At 65.4% G+C, this 18,346-nt stretch overlaps 2 protein-coding genes across 4 annotated transcripts in view; one reads left to right on the forward strand and one right to left on the reverse strand.

The window, feature by feature from the left end:
• The window catches only part of LOC122095565 (SREBF chaperone), a 54,718-nt gene extending 43,015 nt beyond the window's left edge, over positions 1 to 11,703 (forward strand). For all 3 annotated transcript variants that reach the window (XM_042665867.1, XM_042665868.1, XM_042665866.1), the window contains exons 4-23: positions 2,514 to 2,671; positions 3,308 to 3,528; positions 3,650 to 3,755; positions 4,274 to 4,446; positions 4,770 to 4,896; positions 6,789 to 6,901; positions 6,994 to 7,088; positions 7,563 to 7,661; positions 7,745 to 7,963; positions 8,106 to 8,467; positions 8,731 to 8,919; positions 9,014 to 9,215; positions 9,298 to 9,413; positions 9,525 to 10,032; positions 10,118 to 10,203; positions 10,468 to 10,550; positions 10,635 to 10,801; positions 10,894 to 10,974; positions 11,056 to 11,262; positions 11,348 to 11,703. In XM_042665867.1, the coding sequence (XP_042521801.1) occupies positions 2,514 to 2,671; positions 3,308 to 3,528; positions 3,650 to 3,755; positions 4,274 to 4,446; positions 4,770 to 4,896; positions 6,789 to 6,901; positions 6,994 to 7,088; positions 7,563 to 7,661; positions 7,745 to 7,963; positions 8,106 to 8,467; positions 8,731 to 8,919; positions 9,014 to 9,215; positions 9,298 to 9,413; positions 9,525 to 10,032; positions 10,118 to 10,203; positions 10,468 to 10,550; positions 10,635 to 10,801; positions 10,894 to 10,974; positions 11,056 to 11,262; positions 11,348 to 11,593 (3,558 nt within the window). In that variant the 3' untranslated portion in view covers positions 11,594 to 11,703. The remainder of the gene's footprint in view (positions 1 to 2,513; positions 2,672 to 3,307; positions 3,529 to 3,649; positions 3,756 to 4,273; positions 4,447 to 4,769; positions 4,897 to 6,788; positions 6,902 to 6,993; positions 7,089 to 7,562; positions 7,662 to 7,744; positions 7,964 to 8,105; positions 8,468 to 8,730; positions 8,920 to 9,013; positions 9,216 to 9,297; positions 9,414 to 9,524; positions 10,033 to 10,117; positions 10,204 to 10,467; positions 10,551 to 10,634; positions 10,802 to 10,893; positions 10,975 to 11,055; positions 11,263 to 11,347) is intronic.
• Positions 8,923 to 18,346, reverse strand: part of Ptpn23 (protein tyrosine phosphatase non-receptor type 23) — a 30,836-nt gene continuing 21,412 nt past the window's right edge. The window contains 22 exon segments of the mRNA XM_042665865.1: positions 8,923 to 8,960; positions 11,948 to 12,427; positions 12,518 to 12,631; positions 12,711 to 12,849; positions 12,948 to 13,052; positions 13,129 to 13,313; positions 13,399 to 14,257; positions 14,259 to 14,366; positions 14,368 to 15,075; positions 15,191 to 15,370; positions 15,452 to 15,603; positions 15,721 to 15,875; positions 15,964 to 16,275; positions 16,391 to 16,536; positions 16,763 to 16,828; positions 16,919 to 17,033; positions 17,160 to 17,239; positions 17,346 to 17,404; positions 17,514 to 17,570; positions 17,886 to 17,933; positions 18,021 to 18,152; positions 18,224 to 18,304. Coding sequence (XP_042521799.1) covers positions 11,948 to 12,427; positions 12,518 to 12,631; positions 12,711 to 12,849; positions 12,948 to 13,052; positions 13,129 to 13,313; positions 13,399 to 14,257; positions 14,259 to 14,366; positions 14,368 to 15,075; positions 15,191 to 15,370; positions 15,452 to 15,603; positions 15,721 to 15,875; positions 15,964 to 16,275; positions 16,391 to 16,536; positions 16,763 to 16,828; positions 16,919 to 17,033; positions 17,160 to 17,239; positions 17,346 to 17,404; positions 17,514 to 17,570; positions 17,886 to 17,933; positions 18,021 to 18,152; positions 18,224 to 18,304 — 4,281 coding nt within the window. The 3' untranslated portion in view covers positions 8,923 to 8,960.

Genomic DNA, 18,346 nt, shown 5'->3' on the forward strand with positions numbered 1-18,346 from the left:
TCAGCTGGGTCCAGCCTCACTCACCTGGCCCTGTAGGGGTGCCAGGTCTCCCCTCCTCTCCTCCAGGCCACGAGAATAGCACGCATCCCTAGGATGTGCTGTGAGCAGAGTTCCCTCCTAGCAGTTCTGTTCCCTCCTTCCATTCAGGTAGAAAGTGCAGGTCCTTTCTCCAGGTAAGGGCCCCGATGACTTAGCTGCCTGCATGGTTGAGTTTACCCAGGTCAGTGATAGATAGAACTCTCTAGTTCCCCCACCCCTGGCCGATTGCTCTTTGTGCACCATACTGTTCCCTGCTGGCTGTCTCTGGGCTGAGCACTGATAAATAGGAAGCCAGTCTCTGGGTGAGGGGCTCAGAGTCAGGATGTCCCTCGGTGTCACTGCCTTCACTGTTTGTTTTTTGTTTGTCATTCGTGGGGCTTTGAACTCTGGGCCTGGGCACTATGCCTCAGCTCTCCAGCTCAAGGCGAGTACTCTACCACTTGAGCCACAGCGCCACTTCCAGTTTTCTGAGTGGTTTTTATTGAAGATAAGAGTCTCACAGAGTTTCCTGCCCGGGCTGGCTTTGAACCGCGTTCCTCAGGTCTCAGCCTCCCGAGTAGCTAGGATGACAGGCGTGAGCCACCGACACCTGGCTTGCCCTCGCTGTTTGGAGTCACAGAAGCTTGAGTTGCTTCTCTTTGGACATCATGTGACGGACCATGTGCCAGGCTTCCATGAATTGTGCTTTGGCCCCAGGGCTTGGGGCTTGGCTTGTTGAGTCTCTTGAGGAGGAAAAGCAAAGCTTGGGAAACAGAACCCTCTCCTCTGACTGTGAGAGCTTCTTCATTTCCTTTCTGGTTAAGGTAGCAGCCTGGTAACTGGTTGTAAACTTGACTTCTGGTTGCCGGAATAGAATCATCCTGGTAAGACGAGTGTGTGTTACAACCACACAATGTCAGTATAATACGCAGTAATACACAATACACAGTATTTTTTATTTTTTTTTAATTGTTATTTATTATTTTTTTTTGTCAGTTGTGGGCTTGAACTCTGGGCCTGGGCACTATCCCTCAGCTCTTCAGCTCAAGGCGAGCGCTCTACCACTTGATCTACAGCACCATTTCCAGTTTTCTGCTGGTTTATTGGAGACAAGAGTCTCATGGACTTTCTTGCCTAGGCTGGCTTTGAACCATGTTCCTCAGATCTCAGCCTCCCGAGTAGCTAGGATTACAGGCATGAGCCACCGGTTCATTATACAATATAATACTCAGCTTTGGCTTACTGGGTCTCTGCCCATGAAGATCAGCAGGAACACGTTCTGCTGCTAGCAGAAATCACCATCAGGAATCAGTTTGGGCAGAAACTAGTTTGAGGTTTTGAATCCCAGCTTGACCTGTTGGTTCACAGTGGGGCCTTGTTGATTCAAGCCTTTTTACCTTAGTTAACTTTTACTGCAGTTTTAACATAATTACACAGATGTTTTTTGTTGTTGTTTTTGTCGGTTGTGGGGCCTGAACTCTGGGTCTGGGTGCTGTCCCTCACCTCTTCAGCTCAAGGCTAGCACTCTATCACTTGAGCCACAGCACCACTTACTGTTTTCTGAGTAGTTTATTGGAGATAAGAGTCTCACGGACTTTTCCTGCCCGGGCTGGCTTTGAACCTCGATTCTCAGATCTCAGCCTCCTGAGTATCTATGATGATAGGCATGAACCACCAGTGCCCTGCCGCTTTGGTTATTTTTCTGTCCACCCTGTGGATCGGGGCAGCTGGCCCATGTAGACAGGAGAAGAAGGAAGGGTTTGTACGCTTAAAAGAGTCCCTGTATGGGGCTGGGAAGGTGGCTCAGTGGTAGAGCACTTGCGTTGCATGCCTGAGCCCCTGGGTTCGATTCCTCAGCACCACATAAGCAAAAAGAAAAAAGCCAGGAGTGGCACTGTGGCTCAAGTGGTAGAGCACTAGCCTTGAGCTGAAGAGCTGAGGGACAGCACCCAGGCCCAGAGTTCAGGCCCCACGACTGGACCCCCCCCAAAAAAAGAAAAAAAGAGCCCCTGTAGTGTCAGCAGGCATACACTTCTCCATGGGCACGCAGCACGGTGGCACTTTGTGCAGGAAGCCCACCTGGCTTTCTGGTATGCAGCCCCAGCTTCTCCTCTGTGCCCTGTACTAGCCTGTTGGCATTGTATTCCCTTCACGTTTATAGACACCAATGTTTTGCACATAGTAGATGCTCACAAAAGGGTTCGTAGTGGATAAAGAAACAGGCTTAGGTAGGAGACAGCAAGCCCGTGGTTTTCCTGTAGCAGGGTAGAAGAGAAGCAGGTGGCACCAAGTTGAACCTGAGCCTGGGGTTGTAAGCTCTATCCCAGCAGCGGAGCCATTCCTTTGGAAGCAATGGCAGTCTGGTGTAGCGAGCAGCCAGCTCCGCTGTGGTAGGGCAAGTACAGCCGGATGAGCCAGTGGCTTCCACGCAAGGGCCTGTGCGCCTCCCGCCTGCACTGAGGTGCCCTTTCCTCTCTGCCCCATTTCTCCTACAGTATGTGGGCGCCCCCGTGGCGTACATCCAGCAGATATTTGTGAAGTCCTCAGTGTCTCCCTGGCACAAGAATCTCCTGGCAGTGGATGTGTTCCGCTCCCCTCTGTCCCGCGCCTTCCAGCTGGTGGAGGAGATCCGGAACCACGTGCTGAGAGACAGGTAGCCCTCTCTGTGCAACATCTCTCAGCAGCCTTGTGGCTTCACTGCGGCTGCCTTTCCCGTCAAGACCCCAGACCCCAGTTTGAGCCCTGAGCTCTGTCCTCATAGCTCAGACACAGCAAGTGTCTGTGGATCTGACACTCCTTCCAGACAGATGTCTGCTGGGACCTCAGGCCATCGTGGATCACCATCACATTTTACTTAGTTAATGGCTTTTTGTGTGTGCGCTCTGGGACTTGAACTCAGGGCCTGGGTGCTGCCTCTGAGCATTCTTGCTCAAGACTAGTCTCTCCCATTATGTAACATCTCCACTGCCAGCTTTTTTGGTGTTTAATTGAAGATAAGTCTTTGCTGCCCAAGCTGGCCTCCAACTTTGATCCTCAGATCTCAGCTTCTGGAGCAGCTGGGATGACAGGCGTGAGCCACCCCCATCTAGCTTTTGACAAGGATTTTGAACAATTAACTAAATCGCTTTGTAGCCAGAGTCTGGTGCTGAGCACCTGAAGTACGTTCGCTGCTGCCCTAACCATCCGGAGCCACTAGGGGGCAAATGGGAGCCGTATCAGGAGCCGGGTGACAGGGTGCGCTAGCCTCTGCTGGAGGTGTAGCTGGGATCTCCTTATGTCTCCTGCACAGTTCCGGGACGCGGAGCCTGGAGGAAGTGTGCCTGCAGGTGACCGACCTGCTCCCAGGCCTCAGGAAGCTCCGCAGTCTCCTCCCTGAGCACGGCTGCCTGCTGCTGTCCCCTGGAAACTTCTGGCAGAATGACAGGGAGCGCTTCTATGCGGACCCTGACATCATCGGGACCATCCACCAGCATGAGCCCAAAACCCTGCAGACATCAGCCACCCTCAAAGGTTCCCCCGACCCGCGCCTCTTCTCCCGAGACTTGGCCGTGACAGGGCAACGGCCCCCTCCCGGCGTGCAGGGGTGAGGGGTGGCCTCACGGTGGCCGTCATGTCCCGCCTCTGCTTGCAGACCTGCTGTTCGGCGTGCCCGGGAAGTACAGCGGGGTGAGCCTGTACACGAGGAGGAGGATGGTCTCCTACACCATCACCCTGGTCTTCCAGCACTACCATGCCAGGTAGGGCAGCCAGGCCCGGGGGGGGGGGGGGGCGGGGAGGGGGAAGGGGGGATACAGGGATGCAGGGTGCTCAGAATGAATGCTTGGGCTCAGGCCCAGGCCTGAACATTTCAGGGAGGCCATATGCCGTGTGTGTGTGTGTGTGTGTGTGTGTGTGTGTGTGTGTGTGTGTGTGTGTGTAAGAAGGAGCTGGCAGTTTGAGTGTCTGGGGGTCTCCCCTCCTTTCCCCTCAACCCGGACATTTTGGAGCCTCCTGCGGCTCAAGTGTTCCCCGTGGGGCGCTGCAGGTGACCTTCACAGAGGCCAGGGCCCTGGACGTGCCCCTGATCAGCTTCCCCAAGGGCTTTGGAGAAGGAGCCAGGGTATCTTCTAGAAGTTTCTTCCCAGCATAGGGGAATCGGCCTGGGAGTGTCGCTCAAGGGGCAGGCCCTGAGTTCAAACCCCGCTACTGCCAGAATCAAACCCACATGGGAGGATGGCGACCCCTGGCCCCTCCCAGAAGGTCTCCTCGTTTCTAGCTTCCTGGGGAGCCTGCGTGCCCGGCTCATGCTCCTGCACCCCAGCCCAAACTGCAGCCTTCGCGCCGAGAGCCTGGTCCATGTGCACTTCAAGGAGGAGATCGGCGTGGCTGAGCTCATCCCCCTGGTGACCACCTACATCATCCTGTTTGCCTACATCTACTTCTCCACACGTATGTCTACCTGCATGTCCACCACGGAGCTCACGGGTGTCTCCCTGGAAAGATCACCAGAATCAGGGCCTCCTCCCTAGTGTGGGGCTGGGGGGGGGGGGGGGGGAGGGGGAAGGGAGAAGGGAAGAGGTATTCCTCCTAGCTCTCGGGTTCCCTAAACCCGTGGGTGTCTGTGACCCTGAGAAGTGAAATGCCCCTGGGAATGCTTTTCTTTTGGTTAAACCCTGGGACTCTTCCCCTCCTCCTTGTCAGGGCCTAAGCTTAGTTAGAGGGACCAGGGGCTAAGGCCCGGGACCCCTCGATGTTCTTTCTCTGCCCTCTAGGCAAGATCGACATGGTCAAGTCCAAGTGGGGTCTGGCCCTGGCGGCTGTGGTCACGGTGCTCAGCTCGCTGCTCATGTCTGTGGGACTCTGCACGCTCTTTGGCCTCACGCCCACCCTCAATGGCGGGTAGGTCCCTGCAGGCCTCACCGGGCCATGGGGTGGGCCCTTCGGCCAGAGAGCCTCGCACATCTGCACTTGGCTTCCCTGGCTTCCCGCGCCTTCACCTGGTTAGCTTTGATCTTTAAGAGGTACATTTCTACTGGGCACCGGTGGCTCATACCTGTAATCCTAGCTACTCAGGAGGCTGAGATCTGAGGATTGTGGTTTCAGAGCCAGTCTGGGTAGGAAAGGCCGTGAGACTCTTATCTCCAACAAACTACTCAGAAAAAGCTGCAAGTGGTACTATGGCTCAAGTAGTAAAGCAAAAGAAGTTCAGAGACAGTGCCCAGGCCCTGAGTTCAAGCTCCATGAACAGCACAATAAAAAAAATGTACATTTTCTTCCTCTTATCTAGTTTATGTTCATGTTTGTGTTGTGTATCTAAATATAGTATATTTAAATGTATATGTAATAGTTATGGGCATGGACAGTGTAAGCATGTAAGTGCACTTATGTGTATATGTAAGTATGACTTGCACGTGTGTTTTAAGCATATCCACAGGTCTATTTGTCCACTTTTTTGTGTGTCGGTCATGGGACTTGAACTCTGGGCCTGGGCGCTGTCCTCAGCTCTTCAGCTCAAGGCGAGCGCTCTACCACTTGACCCACATCGCCACTTCCAGCTTTTTTCTGCTTATGTGGTGCTGAGAAATCAAACCCAGGGCCTCATGCATACGAGGCAAGCGCTCTACCACTGAGCCACCTTCCCAGCCCTTGTCCACTTTTTTTGTGATGTGATGGTATTAAGGCTTGAACTCAGGACCTCTTGCTCTCTAGCTTGGCTTTTTCACTTAAGGCTGGCACTGTGCCACTTGAGCCACACCTCCACTTTGGGCTTTTCTGCTGATTAATTGGAGAGAATATCCTTACAGATTTTTCTGCCCAGGCTAGTTTAGAACTGGAATCCTCAGATCTCAGCCTTCTGAGTAGCTAGGATTATAGGCGTGAGCCACTGGAACCCACCCATTTTCTCAGTTTTAATGTTAAATGCCTCATCTGGGGGCGATGGTTCACATCTATAATCCCAGCTACTCATGAGGCTGAAATCTGCCTCTGCTGAAATCAAGGTCCAAAGCCAATTGGAGCAGACAAAACCCCTGTGTCCAGTTAGCCAGCAAAGAGCCAGCTGTCGAGGCAGGGCTCAGTTGGTAGAGCTCTGCATGGGCCTTGAGTTTTTCACTTGAACCAGAGCATGAAGCCCCGAGTTCAAGGCCCTAGCACTGACACTTATATGTAAAGGGGCATACTCATTTTTTACTGTTTACTTTGTGTTTGACTCTTCTTGGGTCTGGAAGCCCTTCCCTGTCTTCATCTTTGGATCTTTGGCCTAAGCCAAACCAAGCCCCTGCCTGCCTTGCCTGTCTGTGGTTAGTAGTGGAGTGGCCTGTCTCTTACCCCAACCCCCAGTGCTCGAACAAACTCCCAGCCAGGCCTCACTCTAGGGAGCAGTGACTCGGTACCATTTCTGTTGCTTTCCTTGTGGTCGAACACCTGGACACCCACTGTCTCTTCTGCGCCCATCACCTGCGCCCCACCTGCTACCCCTCCTCCCCCAGCAGCCTCCCTTCCCCTGGTCACAGCTCAGCCATCCCCCCAAGTGGGAAGTTGCGCAGGCCTAGACTTGAGGGTTGGGTCCCACCTGCCATTAGTTCTGGTGGCTCGGCCTGCCTCGGCAGGCGTCATCCTGCCAGCCAGCAGTATGGTGAGGCCTGACAGCTGGGCAGCGCAGCTGGTGGTGCTCTCGTTCGGAGCGAGGGGTGGGAGCCCCTGGCAGGCCCAGCGAGCCTGGTGCGAAGCACCGTGTTGTGGCACCTCACCACCCGCCATCCTCTCCTTCCTGTCTCCCTGTGCGTCTCCAGAGAGATTTTCCCGTACCTCGTGGTGGTCATTGGCTTAGAGAACGTGCTGGTGCTCACCAAGTCAGTGGTCTCCACCCCTGTGGACCTGGAGGTGAAGCTCCGGATTGCCCAAGGTAATGCAAAGCGGGCGGGGCGGGGCAGGCTTTGCACACACCCCCCCAGTGCAGGTCCCCTGACCCCTGTGCCCTGGTGCCGCCCTCCACAGGCCTAAGCAGTGAGAGCTGGTCCATCATGAAGAACATGGCCACCGAGCTGGGCATCATCCTTGTGGGCTACTTCACCCTTGTCCCTGCCATCCAGGTACAGTGCCAAGGCCCACGGCTGTGCACAGGACAGGGTGTGCCTGGCCGCGGTGACCTGCCGGGCAGGCTGGGTCACCACAGGGTGCCCAGCACCCCAGCCCAGTCACAGGGCCGGGGGCGCAGCCAGGCCCGCCAGCCCTGGGCCCTGCCGCGCGTGTGCGTCCCTGCCTGCCCGCCTGCAGGCCGGTGTCTGTGTATTTCCCGCAGTCCTGGCCGTTAGCGCCACTGTGACTTGTCCAGGTTCTGGTAGAGGCTGCGTTGCCGCGCCAGCCATGCCAGGGGCCGCGAGACCCACTGCAGGGCTGGAAAGCTTTCAGCAAGTTCATTTGGCCTCTTGGGCCTAGGGACGGCCGAGGTCTCCCACTTCTTCCTTTCTTCTGCCGTGGGTCCAGGGCGGCGTCGGCCAGGAAGCTGGGGGGGGTCGGCTGGAACGGGGGGCCGGGGGCCCTCGCTCACGCCCCCCTGTCTCCAGGAGTTCTGTCTCTTCGCCGTCGTGGGCCTGGTGTCTGACTTCTTCCTCCAGATGCTGTTCTTCACCACCGTCCTGTCCATTGACATCCGCCGCATGGAGGTGCGCGGGGCGCTGTGCGGGGGGGGGGGGGGGGGGGGGGTGCGGGGTGCGCGCTGACCGCGGGCCCCCCCCCCCCCCCGCAGCTGGCGGACCTGAACAAGCGGCTGCCCGCCGAGGCCTGCCTGCCGCCCAGCAAGCCCGTGGGGCGGCCCGCGCGCTTCGAGCGCCACCCGGCCGCGCGGCCGTCCACGCCGCACACCATCACGCTGCAGCCGTCCTCCTTCCGCAACCTGCGGCTGCCCAAGCGGCTGCGCGTCATCTACTTCCTGGCCCGCACCCGCCTCGCCCAGCGCCTCATCATGGTACGCGGCGGGCCCTGCGCATGCGCGGCCGGGACACCCCCCCCCCCCCCCCGCCCTGCCTGCCCACCGACGGGGCCTCCCCCCCCCCCCCCCCCCCCCCGCCACGGGGTCCCCCGCCCCCTAACACCGGGTCCCGCCGCAGGCCGGCACGGTGGTGTGGATCAGCATCCTGCTGTACACGGACCCGGCCGGGCTGCGCACCTACCTCACGGCGCAGGTGACGGAGCAGAGCCCGCTGGGCGACGGCGCGCTGCCGCCGCTGCCCGTGCCCGCCCGCCACGCCGACCCGGCCTTCGCCATCTTCCCCCCGGACGCCCCGAAGCTGCCGGAGAACCAGACCCTGCCCGGGGGGCCCCCCGAGCGTGCCGGCGCGGCGGAGGGCGTCGGCGACGGCCCGGTCCCCGAAGTCACCTGGGGGCCCGAGGACGAGGAGCTGTGGAGGAAGCTGTCCTTCCGCCACTGGCCCACGCTCTTCAGCTACTACAACATCACGCTGGCCAAGCGGTGAGCGCGGGGCTCGCCCTGGCGGGGGTGGGCGGGGTCGGCCACAGGCCACGCCCTGGCTGGGGAGATGGGCGGGGTCCGCCGCCGGCCACGCCCCTGCGAGGGGTGGGCGGGGTCGGCCACAGGCCACGCCCTGGCTGGGGAGGTAGGCGGGGTCCGCCGCAGGCCACGCCCCTGCGAGGGGTGGGCGGGGCGGGTTGCACGAGTGGGCGGTGGCCCCGAGGCCCGCCCCCCAGGTGAGGCCCGCCCCCGTCCCCCCCCAGGTACGTCAGCCTGCTGCCCGTCATCCCGGTCACTCTGCGCCTGAACCCCCGGGAGGCCCTGGAGGGGCGGCGCCCCCAGGACAGCCGCAGCTCGTGGGCCGCGCCCGGGCCCCGGCCCGGGGAGCTCTGGGAGGCCGAGTCGCTGGGGCCAGGGGGGGCCCCGGCCCACGGCGATGTCACGTTGTACAAGTAAGGCGCGCGGCGGCGGGGCATGCGGGGCCGGGCGGGCGGGCGGGCGGGGAGCCCCGGTCACGCCCCGATCACGCCCGTTCACGCGGCGCAGGGTGGCGGCGCTCGGACTGGCGGCCGGCATCGTCCTCGTGCTGCTGATGCTCTGCCTCTACCGGGTGCTCTGCCCGCGCAACTACGGGCAGCCCAGCGGCGGGCCGGCGCGGCGGCGGCGCGGGGAGCTCCCGTGCGACGACTACGGCTACGCGCCGCCCGAGACGGAGATCGTGCCGCTGGTGCTGCGCGGGCACCTCATGGTGAGCCGCGCGGGGGTTGTGGGCGCGCGCGGCGGGGCGGGGCGGCGGGCGGGGCCCCGGTTCCACTCACTGCCTCCCCCAGGACATCGAGTGCCTGGCCAGCGACGGCATGCTGCTGGTGAGCTGCTGCCTGGCCGGCCACGTCTGCGTGTGGGACGCGCAGACCGGAGACTGCCTCACGCGCATCCCGCGCCCAGGGTAGGCCCCGCCCCCACCCGCATCCCGGCCTATCACCCGAGACCCCGCCCCTTGTTCACACCCCGGGCCCCGCCCCTCCCGCCGGGCCCGCCCTGACCCCGCCCTCCGCAGGCGGCGCAGGGACAGCGTGGGCAGCGCCCTGGAGACGCAGGAGAGCTGGGAGCGGCTGTCGGAGGGCGACAGGGCCGGGCTGGAGGAGCTGGGGGACAGCCCTCCGCTGCGACACCGCCCCGCGGGGCCCCCGCCGCCCGCGCGCTTCCGGGACCAGCCCGACCTCAGCTGCCTCATCGACACCAACTTCGCGGCCCGGCCGCACTCCCCGGAGCCCGCTCAGCCCGAGCCCCGGCACCGCGCGGGCTGCGGCCGCGCCCGGGACCCTCCGGGCTACGATTTCGGGCGTCTGGTGCAGCGCGCGTACCCGGAGGGGCGGGCGGCGGGGCCCGGGCCCGCGCCGCGGCCGCCCTCCCCCGCGCCCCCGCTGTCGCCGGAGGACGAGGGCGGCCCCGCCGAGAAGGGCTCCCCGCCGCTGTCCTGGGCGCCCAGCGCCGACGGCTCCGTGTGGAGCCTGGAGCTGCAGGGCAGCCTCATCGTGCTGGGGCGGAGCAGCGGCCGGCTGGAGGTGCGCGCCCGCCCCCTCCTCCCCACCCCGGCCCGGGCCCCGGCGGGCGGGCAGGCGCTCAGCCTGGCGCTCGCTCGCGTTGCAGGTGTGGGACGCCATCGAGGGCGTGCTGTGCTGCAGCAGCGAGGAGGTGTCTTCGGGCATCACAGCCCTGGTCTTCCTGGACAAGAGGTGAGCACCCCCCCCCCCCCCGTCCCCCATCCGTGAACACGAGGCCATCGGGAGGGAGGGAGGGGCTAGAGGAGTTGGGGGGCATGAAACACGGGGGGGGGCTGTACCCTGTGGGGGAGCCTCAGCTACTGTTGGAAAAACTTGTCGCTTTTGAAATTTTGCGAAGGAGGCATGAGGCACGGAGGGCGCTCTGGCTAGTGCGGCCCCTCTCCGCGTTCCCGCCGCCACACCTTGCTTAAGGGTCCCCGTCATCTTCCCTTCCAGGATCGTGGCAGCGCGGCTCAATGGTTCCCTGGATTTCTTCTCCCTGGAGACCCACACTGCCCTCAGCCCCCTGCAGTTCAGAGGTCAGGGCCCGGGGGCCCGTGTCTGCGCTGAGGGCGGGAGGTGCCGGGGCCGCCTCGGGCTCCTCACAGCCGCCCTGTCCTCAGGGACCCCGGGGCGCGGCAGCTGCCCGTCCTCGCCCGTGTACGGCGGCAGCGACGCGGTGCTCTGCCACCTGACGCACACCGTGCCCTGCGCGCACCAGAAGCCCATCACGGCCCTGCGCGCCGCAGCCGGCCGCCTGGTGACCGGCAGCCAGGACCACACCCTGAGAGTGCGTACTGTGTGGGTGCCACGGGGAGCTGGAGACCCCAGAGCCAGCTTGGAGAGCCCCGAGACCGGAGCCTGTGCCTCCTTCCCCCCCAGGTGTTCCGTCTGGAGGACTCGTGCTGTCTCTTCACGCTGCAGGGCCACTCGGGGGCCATCACAACTGTGTACATCGACCAGGTAAAGGCAGGGGATGAGGCGGAGGGCGGGGTCCACACCCAGCCAGCGGGGCCCCTTGTTGACAAAAGCCTGCCCCCCCAGACCATGGTGCTGGCCAGCGGAGGACAAGACGGAGCCGTCTGCCTGTGGGACGTGCTGAGCGGCAGTCGGGTCAGCCATATGTTTGCCCACCGTGGGGATGTCACCTCCCTCACCTGTACCACCTCCTGCGTCATCAGCAGCGGCCTAGACGACCTCATCAACATCTGGGACCGCAGCACGGGCATCAAGCTCTACTCCATCCAGCAGGTAGGCAGGGCGCGGGGCGCCCCCGCTCTGGGGGAGGGCTCAGCACGGAGTGACGCCCCTCCCCTGTTTTCGGCCCCACCTCCAGGACCTGGGCTGCGGCGCGAGCTTGGGCGTCATCGCAGACAACCTCCTGGTGACCGGTGGCCAAGGCTGCGTCTCCTTTTGGGACCTAAACTTTGGGGACCTGTTACAGACCGTCTACCTGGGGAAGAGCAGCGAGGCCCAGCCTGCCCGCCAGATCCTGGTGCTGGACAATGCCGCCATCGTCTGCAACTTTGGCAGTGAGCTCAGCCTGGTGTATGTGCCTTCCGTGCTGGAGAAGCTGGACTGAGGGCGCACGGCGCGGGGACACACCCGGACTGGGACAGATGCACCTCCGGGCAGCGGCCTCTGAACTGTCATCCTGCTTGTAATAGTAAACTTTCTTTAAAAAAAAGCAAACATGGCTTGACCAGACCCTCAGCTACGCGCACTGCGCCCAAGCAGCAGCGTCAGAGCTGCGCAGTGTCAAGGTACCGACCGGCACAGACTCTTTTATTTCAATAGCAAAGAGCTGGGGAAAAAAAAAAAAAAATGGTCGGGTCCGGCGACCGAGGCCCGCGTGCAGCTCGCGCACCCCGCGGCGCGGGCGGGCCGGCGGGGCCGAGGGCAGCAGGAACGGGGCGAGCCCCGGCCCGTGCGCCGCTCAGGTCTTGTTGAGCGTCCACAGCGGGTCCAGCAGGCTGAGCGGGTCGTCGCCGGGCCGCGCCGCCTTGAGGCCCTGGCCGTTGTGCGCCTGCAGGAAGTTCTGCTTGCTCATGCGCTGCTTGCCGCGCAGGGAGCTGTCCAGGGAGAAGGCCTCGGGGGTCAGGGAGGCCAGCAGCTCCAGCGAGGACGAGGGGGGCCCTAGACTGGGCGCTTCGGGCAGGGGCGGCTGCTCCTCGGCCTGGGGGAGCTCCGGCAGAGGCGACGAGAGCGGCGGGGGGGACGAGGGCAGGGCCGGGGCGGCCTCGGGGAGGCCGGCGGCGGGGAGGCCCGGCGGCTCGGCGGGGCCCGGCGGGCTGGCGGCGGGAGGGTCCGAGCCCCCGGGGGGCCGGATGCTGAGCTTGGCGATGGTGGCCTGGATGGAGCTGATGGGCACGTCCCCGCCGAGGACCAGGTCCTGCGCGTCCTGAGGAAGGTGGTTCTGCCGAGGCAGAGCCGGTGAGCGCGGGGCGGCTGCGCCCTGGGGGCCCGGGGCCCGCCGCCCCGCCGGGTGCGGGGGAGGCCGGCTCACCTTGTGCTGGCTGTTGCCGCCGGCCGCGGGCCTGCCCGGCGGGGGCACGCCGTGCCGCTGCAGGAGCTGCTCCACGTGCCTCACCAGCGCCTCGTGACAGAACCGCAGGTGCAGCTGCAGACGGGCCTGACGTGAGCGCGGGCACGGGGGGCCCGAGGTGACCCCATCGCGCCCGGCCGCTCCCCGGACCCACCTTCTCCTGCAGCATGTGCTTCCGCTGCTGGCGCATGCGCCGCACCAGCTGGGGCAGCTGCGGGATCCCGTTCCCCGCCTCCACCTCCTGCACCGCCGCGTAGAGCAGCGCGAAGGCCCCGGTGCGGCCCACGCCGGAGCTGGGGGTGACAAGGGGGGTCACAGCGAGTGAGCGGGCCCGGTCTCCGCACCCCGCCCCACCGCGCCCCCGGCGAGGGGCGGCCCGGCCGGGCCCTACCTGCAGTGCACGACCACGGGCGTGTGCAGCGGGCGCTGGTGCAGGCAGTGCGCGTGCACCTCCTGGATGAAGCGCAGCAGGTGTCCGGGGCTGTCGGGCAGGCCTCTGCGGGAGGGGGAGTGCGCATGAGCAAGGGAGGGTGACCCTGACCCCCCCGGCCCCGCCCCCGCCCGGGACGCACAGCTCGGGCCACGTGGGGAAGTGCAGGTGCACGAGCGAGCGCGTGAGGCTCTGGTCCCGGAACTGCAGGCTGAGCACGCGCTCCACGTGCGTCTCGGTGGCGCGGACGCTGCTCAGCGCCACGCGCAGCGCGCCGTGCACCACGGGCTGGCCCCGCTCCGTGGGGAAGTAGCGCGCCACCTTTTGCTGCGGAGGAACCACAGGGTTGGGGCCGGGGGAGCCGGGCATGGGGGTCCCCGGCCCGCACCCCCGCACCCCGCCCGGCCCCCACCTTCTCCATCTCGGCCTCGGACACCAGCATGACGATGACCGCCACCTTCTGCTCGTGCACCATGAGCCAGAAGTCGGCGGCGGTGCCGGGCAGCGGCGCCTGCGTGGCCACGAGCGGCGGGCAGTAGGGCGAGAGGCCCTGCACGCAGCTGGCGTTGATGTAGTCGTCCTTGCCCGAGCGCAGCACCACGCGGTTGCCGTCGTAGGGCATCACGTCCTGGTGGCGGTTCTTGAGCGAGTAGCAGCGCGCGATGGCGATGGAGCGGCCGCGCGCGTCCAGCTCCTGCGCCTCCTGCAGCTCGCGCCAGGCGGCGTCCAGCGCGGCCGCGTCGCCCAGCTGGCCGCGGAAGGCGTCCAGCTCCTGCTGCAGCCGCCGCAGCCGCTCGGGCCGCTCGTAGGGGTCGCGCTCGATCAGCCGCAGCGCCTGCGGCCGGCGGCCCTCGGCCGCGTCCACCTTGGTGGGCTGCAGCAGCGGCTGCCCGGCGCCCGGGGGCGGCGCCCCGCCGGGCTGGCTCTCGGGGCTGGACGACAGCAGGTCGGCGGCCGCGGGGCCCCGGCGCGCGCAGGGCGGGGGCGGCGGGGGCGGCGGCTCGGCCGCGGGGGTCCGGGGGCTCCCGGCGCCGGGGCCCGGGCCGGGGGACGGGGCGGGCGAGGGCACCAGGCGGGGCCCGGGGCTGGGCTGGGCGGCCGGCGGGGGCCCCCGCAGGGCCAGCGCGGGGGGCGGCGGCCCCGGGGGCCGCGGGGCGGGCGCGGGGCAGTAGGGCAGCGCGGGGTGCGGCGGCGGCGGGCTGGGGAAGGGCAGCGGCCCCGCGGGCGGCGGCGGCTCGGGGCCCGGGTAGACCAGCTGCGGGGGGGAGCGGCGGCTGCGGGGGGAAGCGGTAGGGCCCCGGCTGCGGCGGGAGGAGCGCGGGGGCCTGAGGCGGGAAGAGGTGGGGGTGCTGGAAGGGCAGGGGGTGCTGCGGGGGGCGCGAAGGCCTGCGGAGGGGGCGCCGGGGGCCGGGCCCCGGCGGCGGGGAAGCTGGGGGGCGCGGCGGGGGGGAAGTGGGGCGGCCCCACCGGCGCGGCCAGCGGCTTGCCGCCCGCGGGGTAGGCGTAGGGCGGGGGCCCCGGGAAGCAGGGCTGGGGGGGCCCGGCGCGGGGCGCCGCGTGGCTGGAGATGGGGGCCTGCACGCTGTCCACCGTGGTGGTGGCGGGGAACTGGGTGGGCGGGGCGGAGGGGAGCCCCGCGGCCGGGGCGGCCCGCACGGCCCCGTAGGGCCCGCTCACCAGCGCGTGCTGCGGGGAGGACTGCGGCGCCAGGCCCAGCTCGGGGGCGTAGGCGGGGGCCGGGAAGAGGGCGGGCCCGAGCACGCCGGGGGGACCCGGGGGGCCGGGGGCTCTGGGCGGCATCAGGGCGGCGGGGCCCGCGTAGGCGCCCGGGGCGGGGGCTGGGAGGTAGCTGGGCGCCGCGCCGGCCGAGCTGGGGAAGGGGCCCGAAGGGAAGTGGAGCTGGGGCGGGCCGGGGGCGGGGGCGGCCCCCAGGAAAGCGTCTGGGGGGCGCGGGCCGGTCGCCATGTCTGGGGGCAGGCTGCGCAGCTCCTCTGCCGGCTCCCCGGGCTCCCCCGGCTCCCCGTCCTCCCTGCGGGGCAGCAGCGGCTTGGGGGCCGTGGGCCGAGGTGGCGGCTTTTTCTTCAGCTCCCTGGAGGACAGGCCCGCCGAGAGGTCAGCCAGTGTCCACCCAGCAGCCGTGCGGGCTCGGGCGGGGCCCCCGGGGTGCCCAGCCCCCGGGCACGCATGCGCGCGCGCACACGCACCTCTCGAGCAGCTGCTGGCGGGCGGCCTCCCGCGCCCTGCAGGTGCCCTGCGCGCGCTCCAGCAGGGCGGCCACCTTGCTCTCCAGGTCGGCGTAGAAGTCCTTGCCCTCCTGGGACTTCTTCATGAGGTCCTCGTAGGCCTCGTAGGAGGCCACCAGCGTCTGCAGGGTGGAGTTCCACCTGTGGCGGGAGGCAGGGCTGAGGTCAGGCGAGCCATGGGGCGAGGGGGTGAAGGGCGCAAAGGGCACGGCCGGCACTGACTTTTGGTCCAGTTCGCCAAGCAGCCGCCGCACGGCGGCGTACTGGACGTTGGCCTCGGTGAGCGCTCGGAGCACGTTGTCCTGCGCGGCCAGGTTCTGCTCCAGGTACACCTTCAGCTGGTCGTACTTCTTCAGCTGTTCCTCGAACAGCTTCTACCGGGGAGACGGGCGGATGGGGGACAGGGGAAGGAGGGGGGTACACTCAGCGCATCTGCTTCCAAAGCCCAGAGCAGGGCCCTCCTCCTGCCCCCTCCCGCCCAGCCCACCCACCTTCATCTCTGAGTGGTCAGTGGTGACCAGAGAGGCGGTGATGTCGTCCTTCTGGATGAGCTCCCGCAGCTGCTGCTCCAGAGACACACGCTGGTCCCGCATCTCCTGCACCTTGGCCAGGATACGCTTCAGGTTTTGCAGCACCGCCTTGTCCTCTAGGGGGCAGCAGCGGTCAGCGAGGCGGGGGAACAATTCCAGCTCTTGGCCTCCCCGCCAGGGGGCGGCAGCGGCAGCAGGGCTCACCTGGGGTCAGGGCTGGCGTGGGCAGCGCGGCCCTCACTTGGTCCAGCGGCCCGCTGAGCAGACGCAGGTTGCCCACGTGCAGGTTCATGGCGCGGTGCAGCTCGCTGTTGGTGAAGGACGCCTTCTCGTGCACCTCCATGTACTTGGCCCACTCGCGCCGCACCTCAGCCAGCTCGGCCTTGGCGGCGGCCGGGCTCACCCCAGCCTGGCCCGTGGCCTCGTGCAGCTTCTGCTCTTGCCGCTCATCCTCCTCCAGCAGGTCCCTGATGTCCTTCAGGGAGGCCTCCACGTCCGTGAACACACCCGACAGCACTGGAGGGGGAGGGGAGAGCATTGGGGGGCAACCCCTGAGTCAGGCTGACCTGGGGGGGGGTCCCCGCACCCAGGGGCACAGAGGGGCGTCTCGCCTGCTCTGGGCCTGGCTCACCCTGCATGGACTGCACGAGGTTCTTGACCGTGTCTGGCCTGACACTGAGCGCCGCGCACTTCTCCATGAGCTGTGGCGGGATGTGTGCGTACGTGTCCAGGTTGTCCACCGTCTCGGGGTCCAGCTGCATCGAATCCATGAACTGGCTGTGGGGTAACAGAACCGGGAGGTGCTGGCTGCTCCCCCCTTAGTGCCAGGCGCCCCTCCGCTGAACTAGGTCTTGAGAGGTCTCAGCAACATCACTCCCACCCACACCCACAGACTGTTGCGAAGAGTGGGGCAGACAGGCCTCCCGCACCCCCTCACCGGCGCAGCCATCGGAGCTGAGGGTGGAGGTCACCCCGCGTGGATGGGGCTGAGCCCCCAACTTACTCTAGGACCTCGTTCTTGTCCTCGATCTTGGCCATCATTTCCCGCAGCAGCTTGGCCTTCTCCTCGCTGGGGGGACAGAGCGGCTGGTGGAGACCCCATCTTGAGACGCCCCGCGCCGCGCCGACACGCAAAGGTGGGAGCGGCGCTGTGACCCACCTGTACAGGGAGGACGCCTCGTGCGCAGCCATGGGCACCAGTTTGGCGAAGATGTCAGGACCCGTAACAGCCGGATCTGTGGGGTTCACTGGCAAGGGCTTTACCAAGGGGGCTCCTGGTGTGTGCGTAGAGGGGAAGAATTGCAGAGAGTCAGACCCACGCAGAGATGCCTTCCCCCCACCCCCAGCCTCCTCCTATCTCAGCCCCATCTTCCTTCCCCGCCTGTCCCCAGCCTCAGAACCTTTCACAGGCTGCAGGGTGTCCAGCGCCGGCACAGCTTCGTGGTAGATGAAGTCGTTGTCCTTCTTGGCAGAATTGTACCTGGTGGTCCAGGGTGGGGGGGACAAGAATATGGAGGTCAGACACTGCATGGGTGGCTTCCTGCCAAGAGTGCAGGGGGTGGGGGGAAGCCGCTGCCCTCACTCACTTTCCTCCGATGACGTCCATGGCAAAGCGAAGTGCGTCCTGTACGGTGTCCGGCTGGCCCTGTGGGACAGAGAGGAATGGGGCTCGGCCAATGCCAGGACCCAGGGCTCTGCTCCCCTCGCCGGCTCTGCCCCGGGGCTGAAGGGGAGCCAGGTCTCCCTAGCTTTACCTTAGCCAACTTGATGGCTTCATTAAGCTTGTCCAGAGCACTCTGGAAGTAGGCCACCTGTGGAGGACAAAGCCTGCTCAGTCCTTTCCTGCCTGGCCACCAGGTGACCCACCAGAAGACACCCAGGTGGCAGATGCCAGTGGAGCCAAGGGTGACCAAGGGGACCTCCTGGCTCACAGCTCTACACAGCCCTGCTCTGTGGAGACCCCTAGGGATAAGGGCTGCTCAGGGACCTAGGGGGAGACAGACAGCAGCGTGATGGCAGGGACAGGGGAAATGAACCTGGGAACACCCCCTCCCATCTTGGGGGGAACAGGACCCCCAGATCTCGAAAGGGGGAGTACCCCGTTGCCGTTGCCACACCCTAATCACCTGTTCCCCAAACTTCTGCTGCTCCTCAGCCTGCTTCCCCATGTGCAGCTGGGAAAAGAAGAAGAGAGGGCATCAGGACCGGTCCAGGCCACGGCCACAGCCACGACCGCACCGCCTCTGAGCCAGGCCGCTCACATGAGCCACCGCCGCGAAGTAGTAGATCTTCATCTGCACCAGCTTCTTCCAGTCCTTCTGGATGCGGCCCAGCAGCGAGGCCGTGTCAGGGTTCTCCAGGGCCCGGCAGGCCTCCTTGTAGTAATCCACCACCTGGGAGTGGACATGGGGTGAGCGGAGGGGGCAGGGCAGAGGTCGGGCTTCCCTGAGCCCCCCATCCCTACCTGCGCACTGATGCGGGCCACTAGGAAGCTCTTCCTGTTGTCCAGCATGGACTTCTCCAGCAGGCACTCCTGGGCCTGGCCCTGGGGAAGACAGGCAGGTCGGTCCCTTGCTCTCTCCTTCCT

This window comes from Dipodomys spectabilis, unplaced genomic scaffold (assembly GCF_019054845.1).
Source record: "Dipodomys spectabilis isolate Male_0828 unplaced genomic scaffold, ASM1905484v1 ptg000360l, whole genome shotgun sequence".
In the NCBI taxonomy this organism is placed as follows: domain Eukaryota; kingdom Metazoa; phylum Chordata; class Mammalia; order Rodentia; family Heteromyidae; genus Dipodomys; species Dipodomys spectabilis.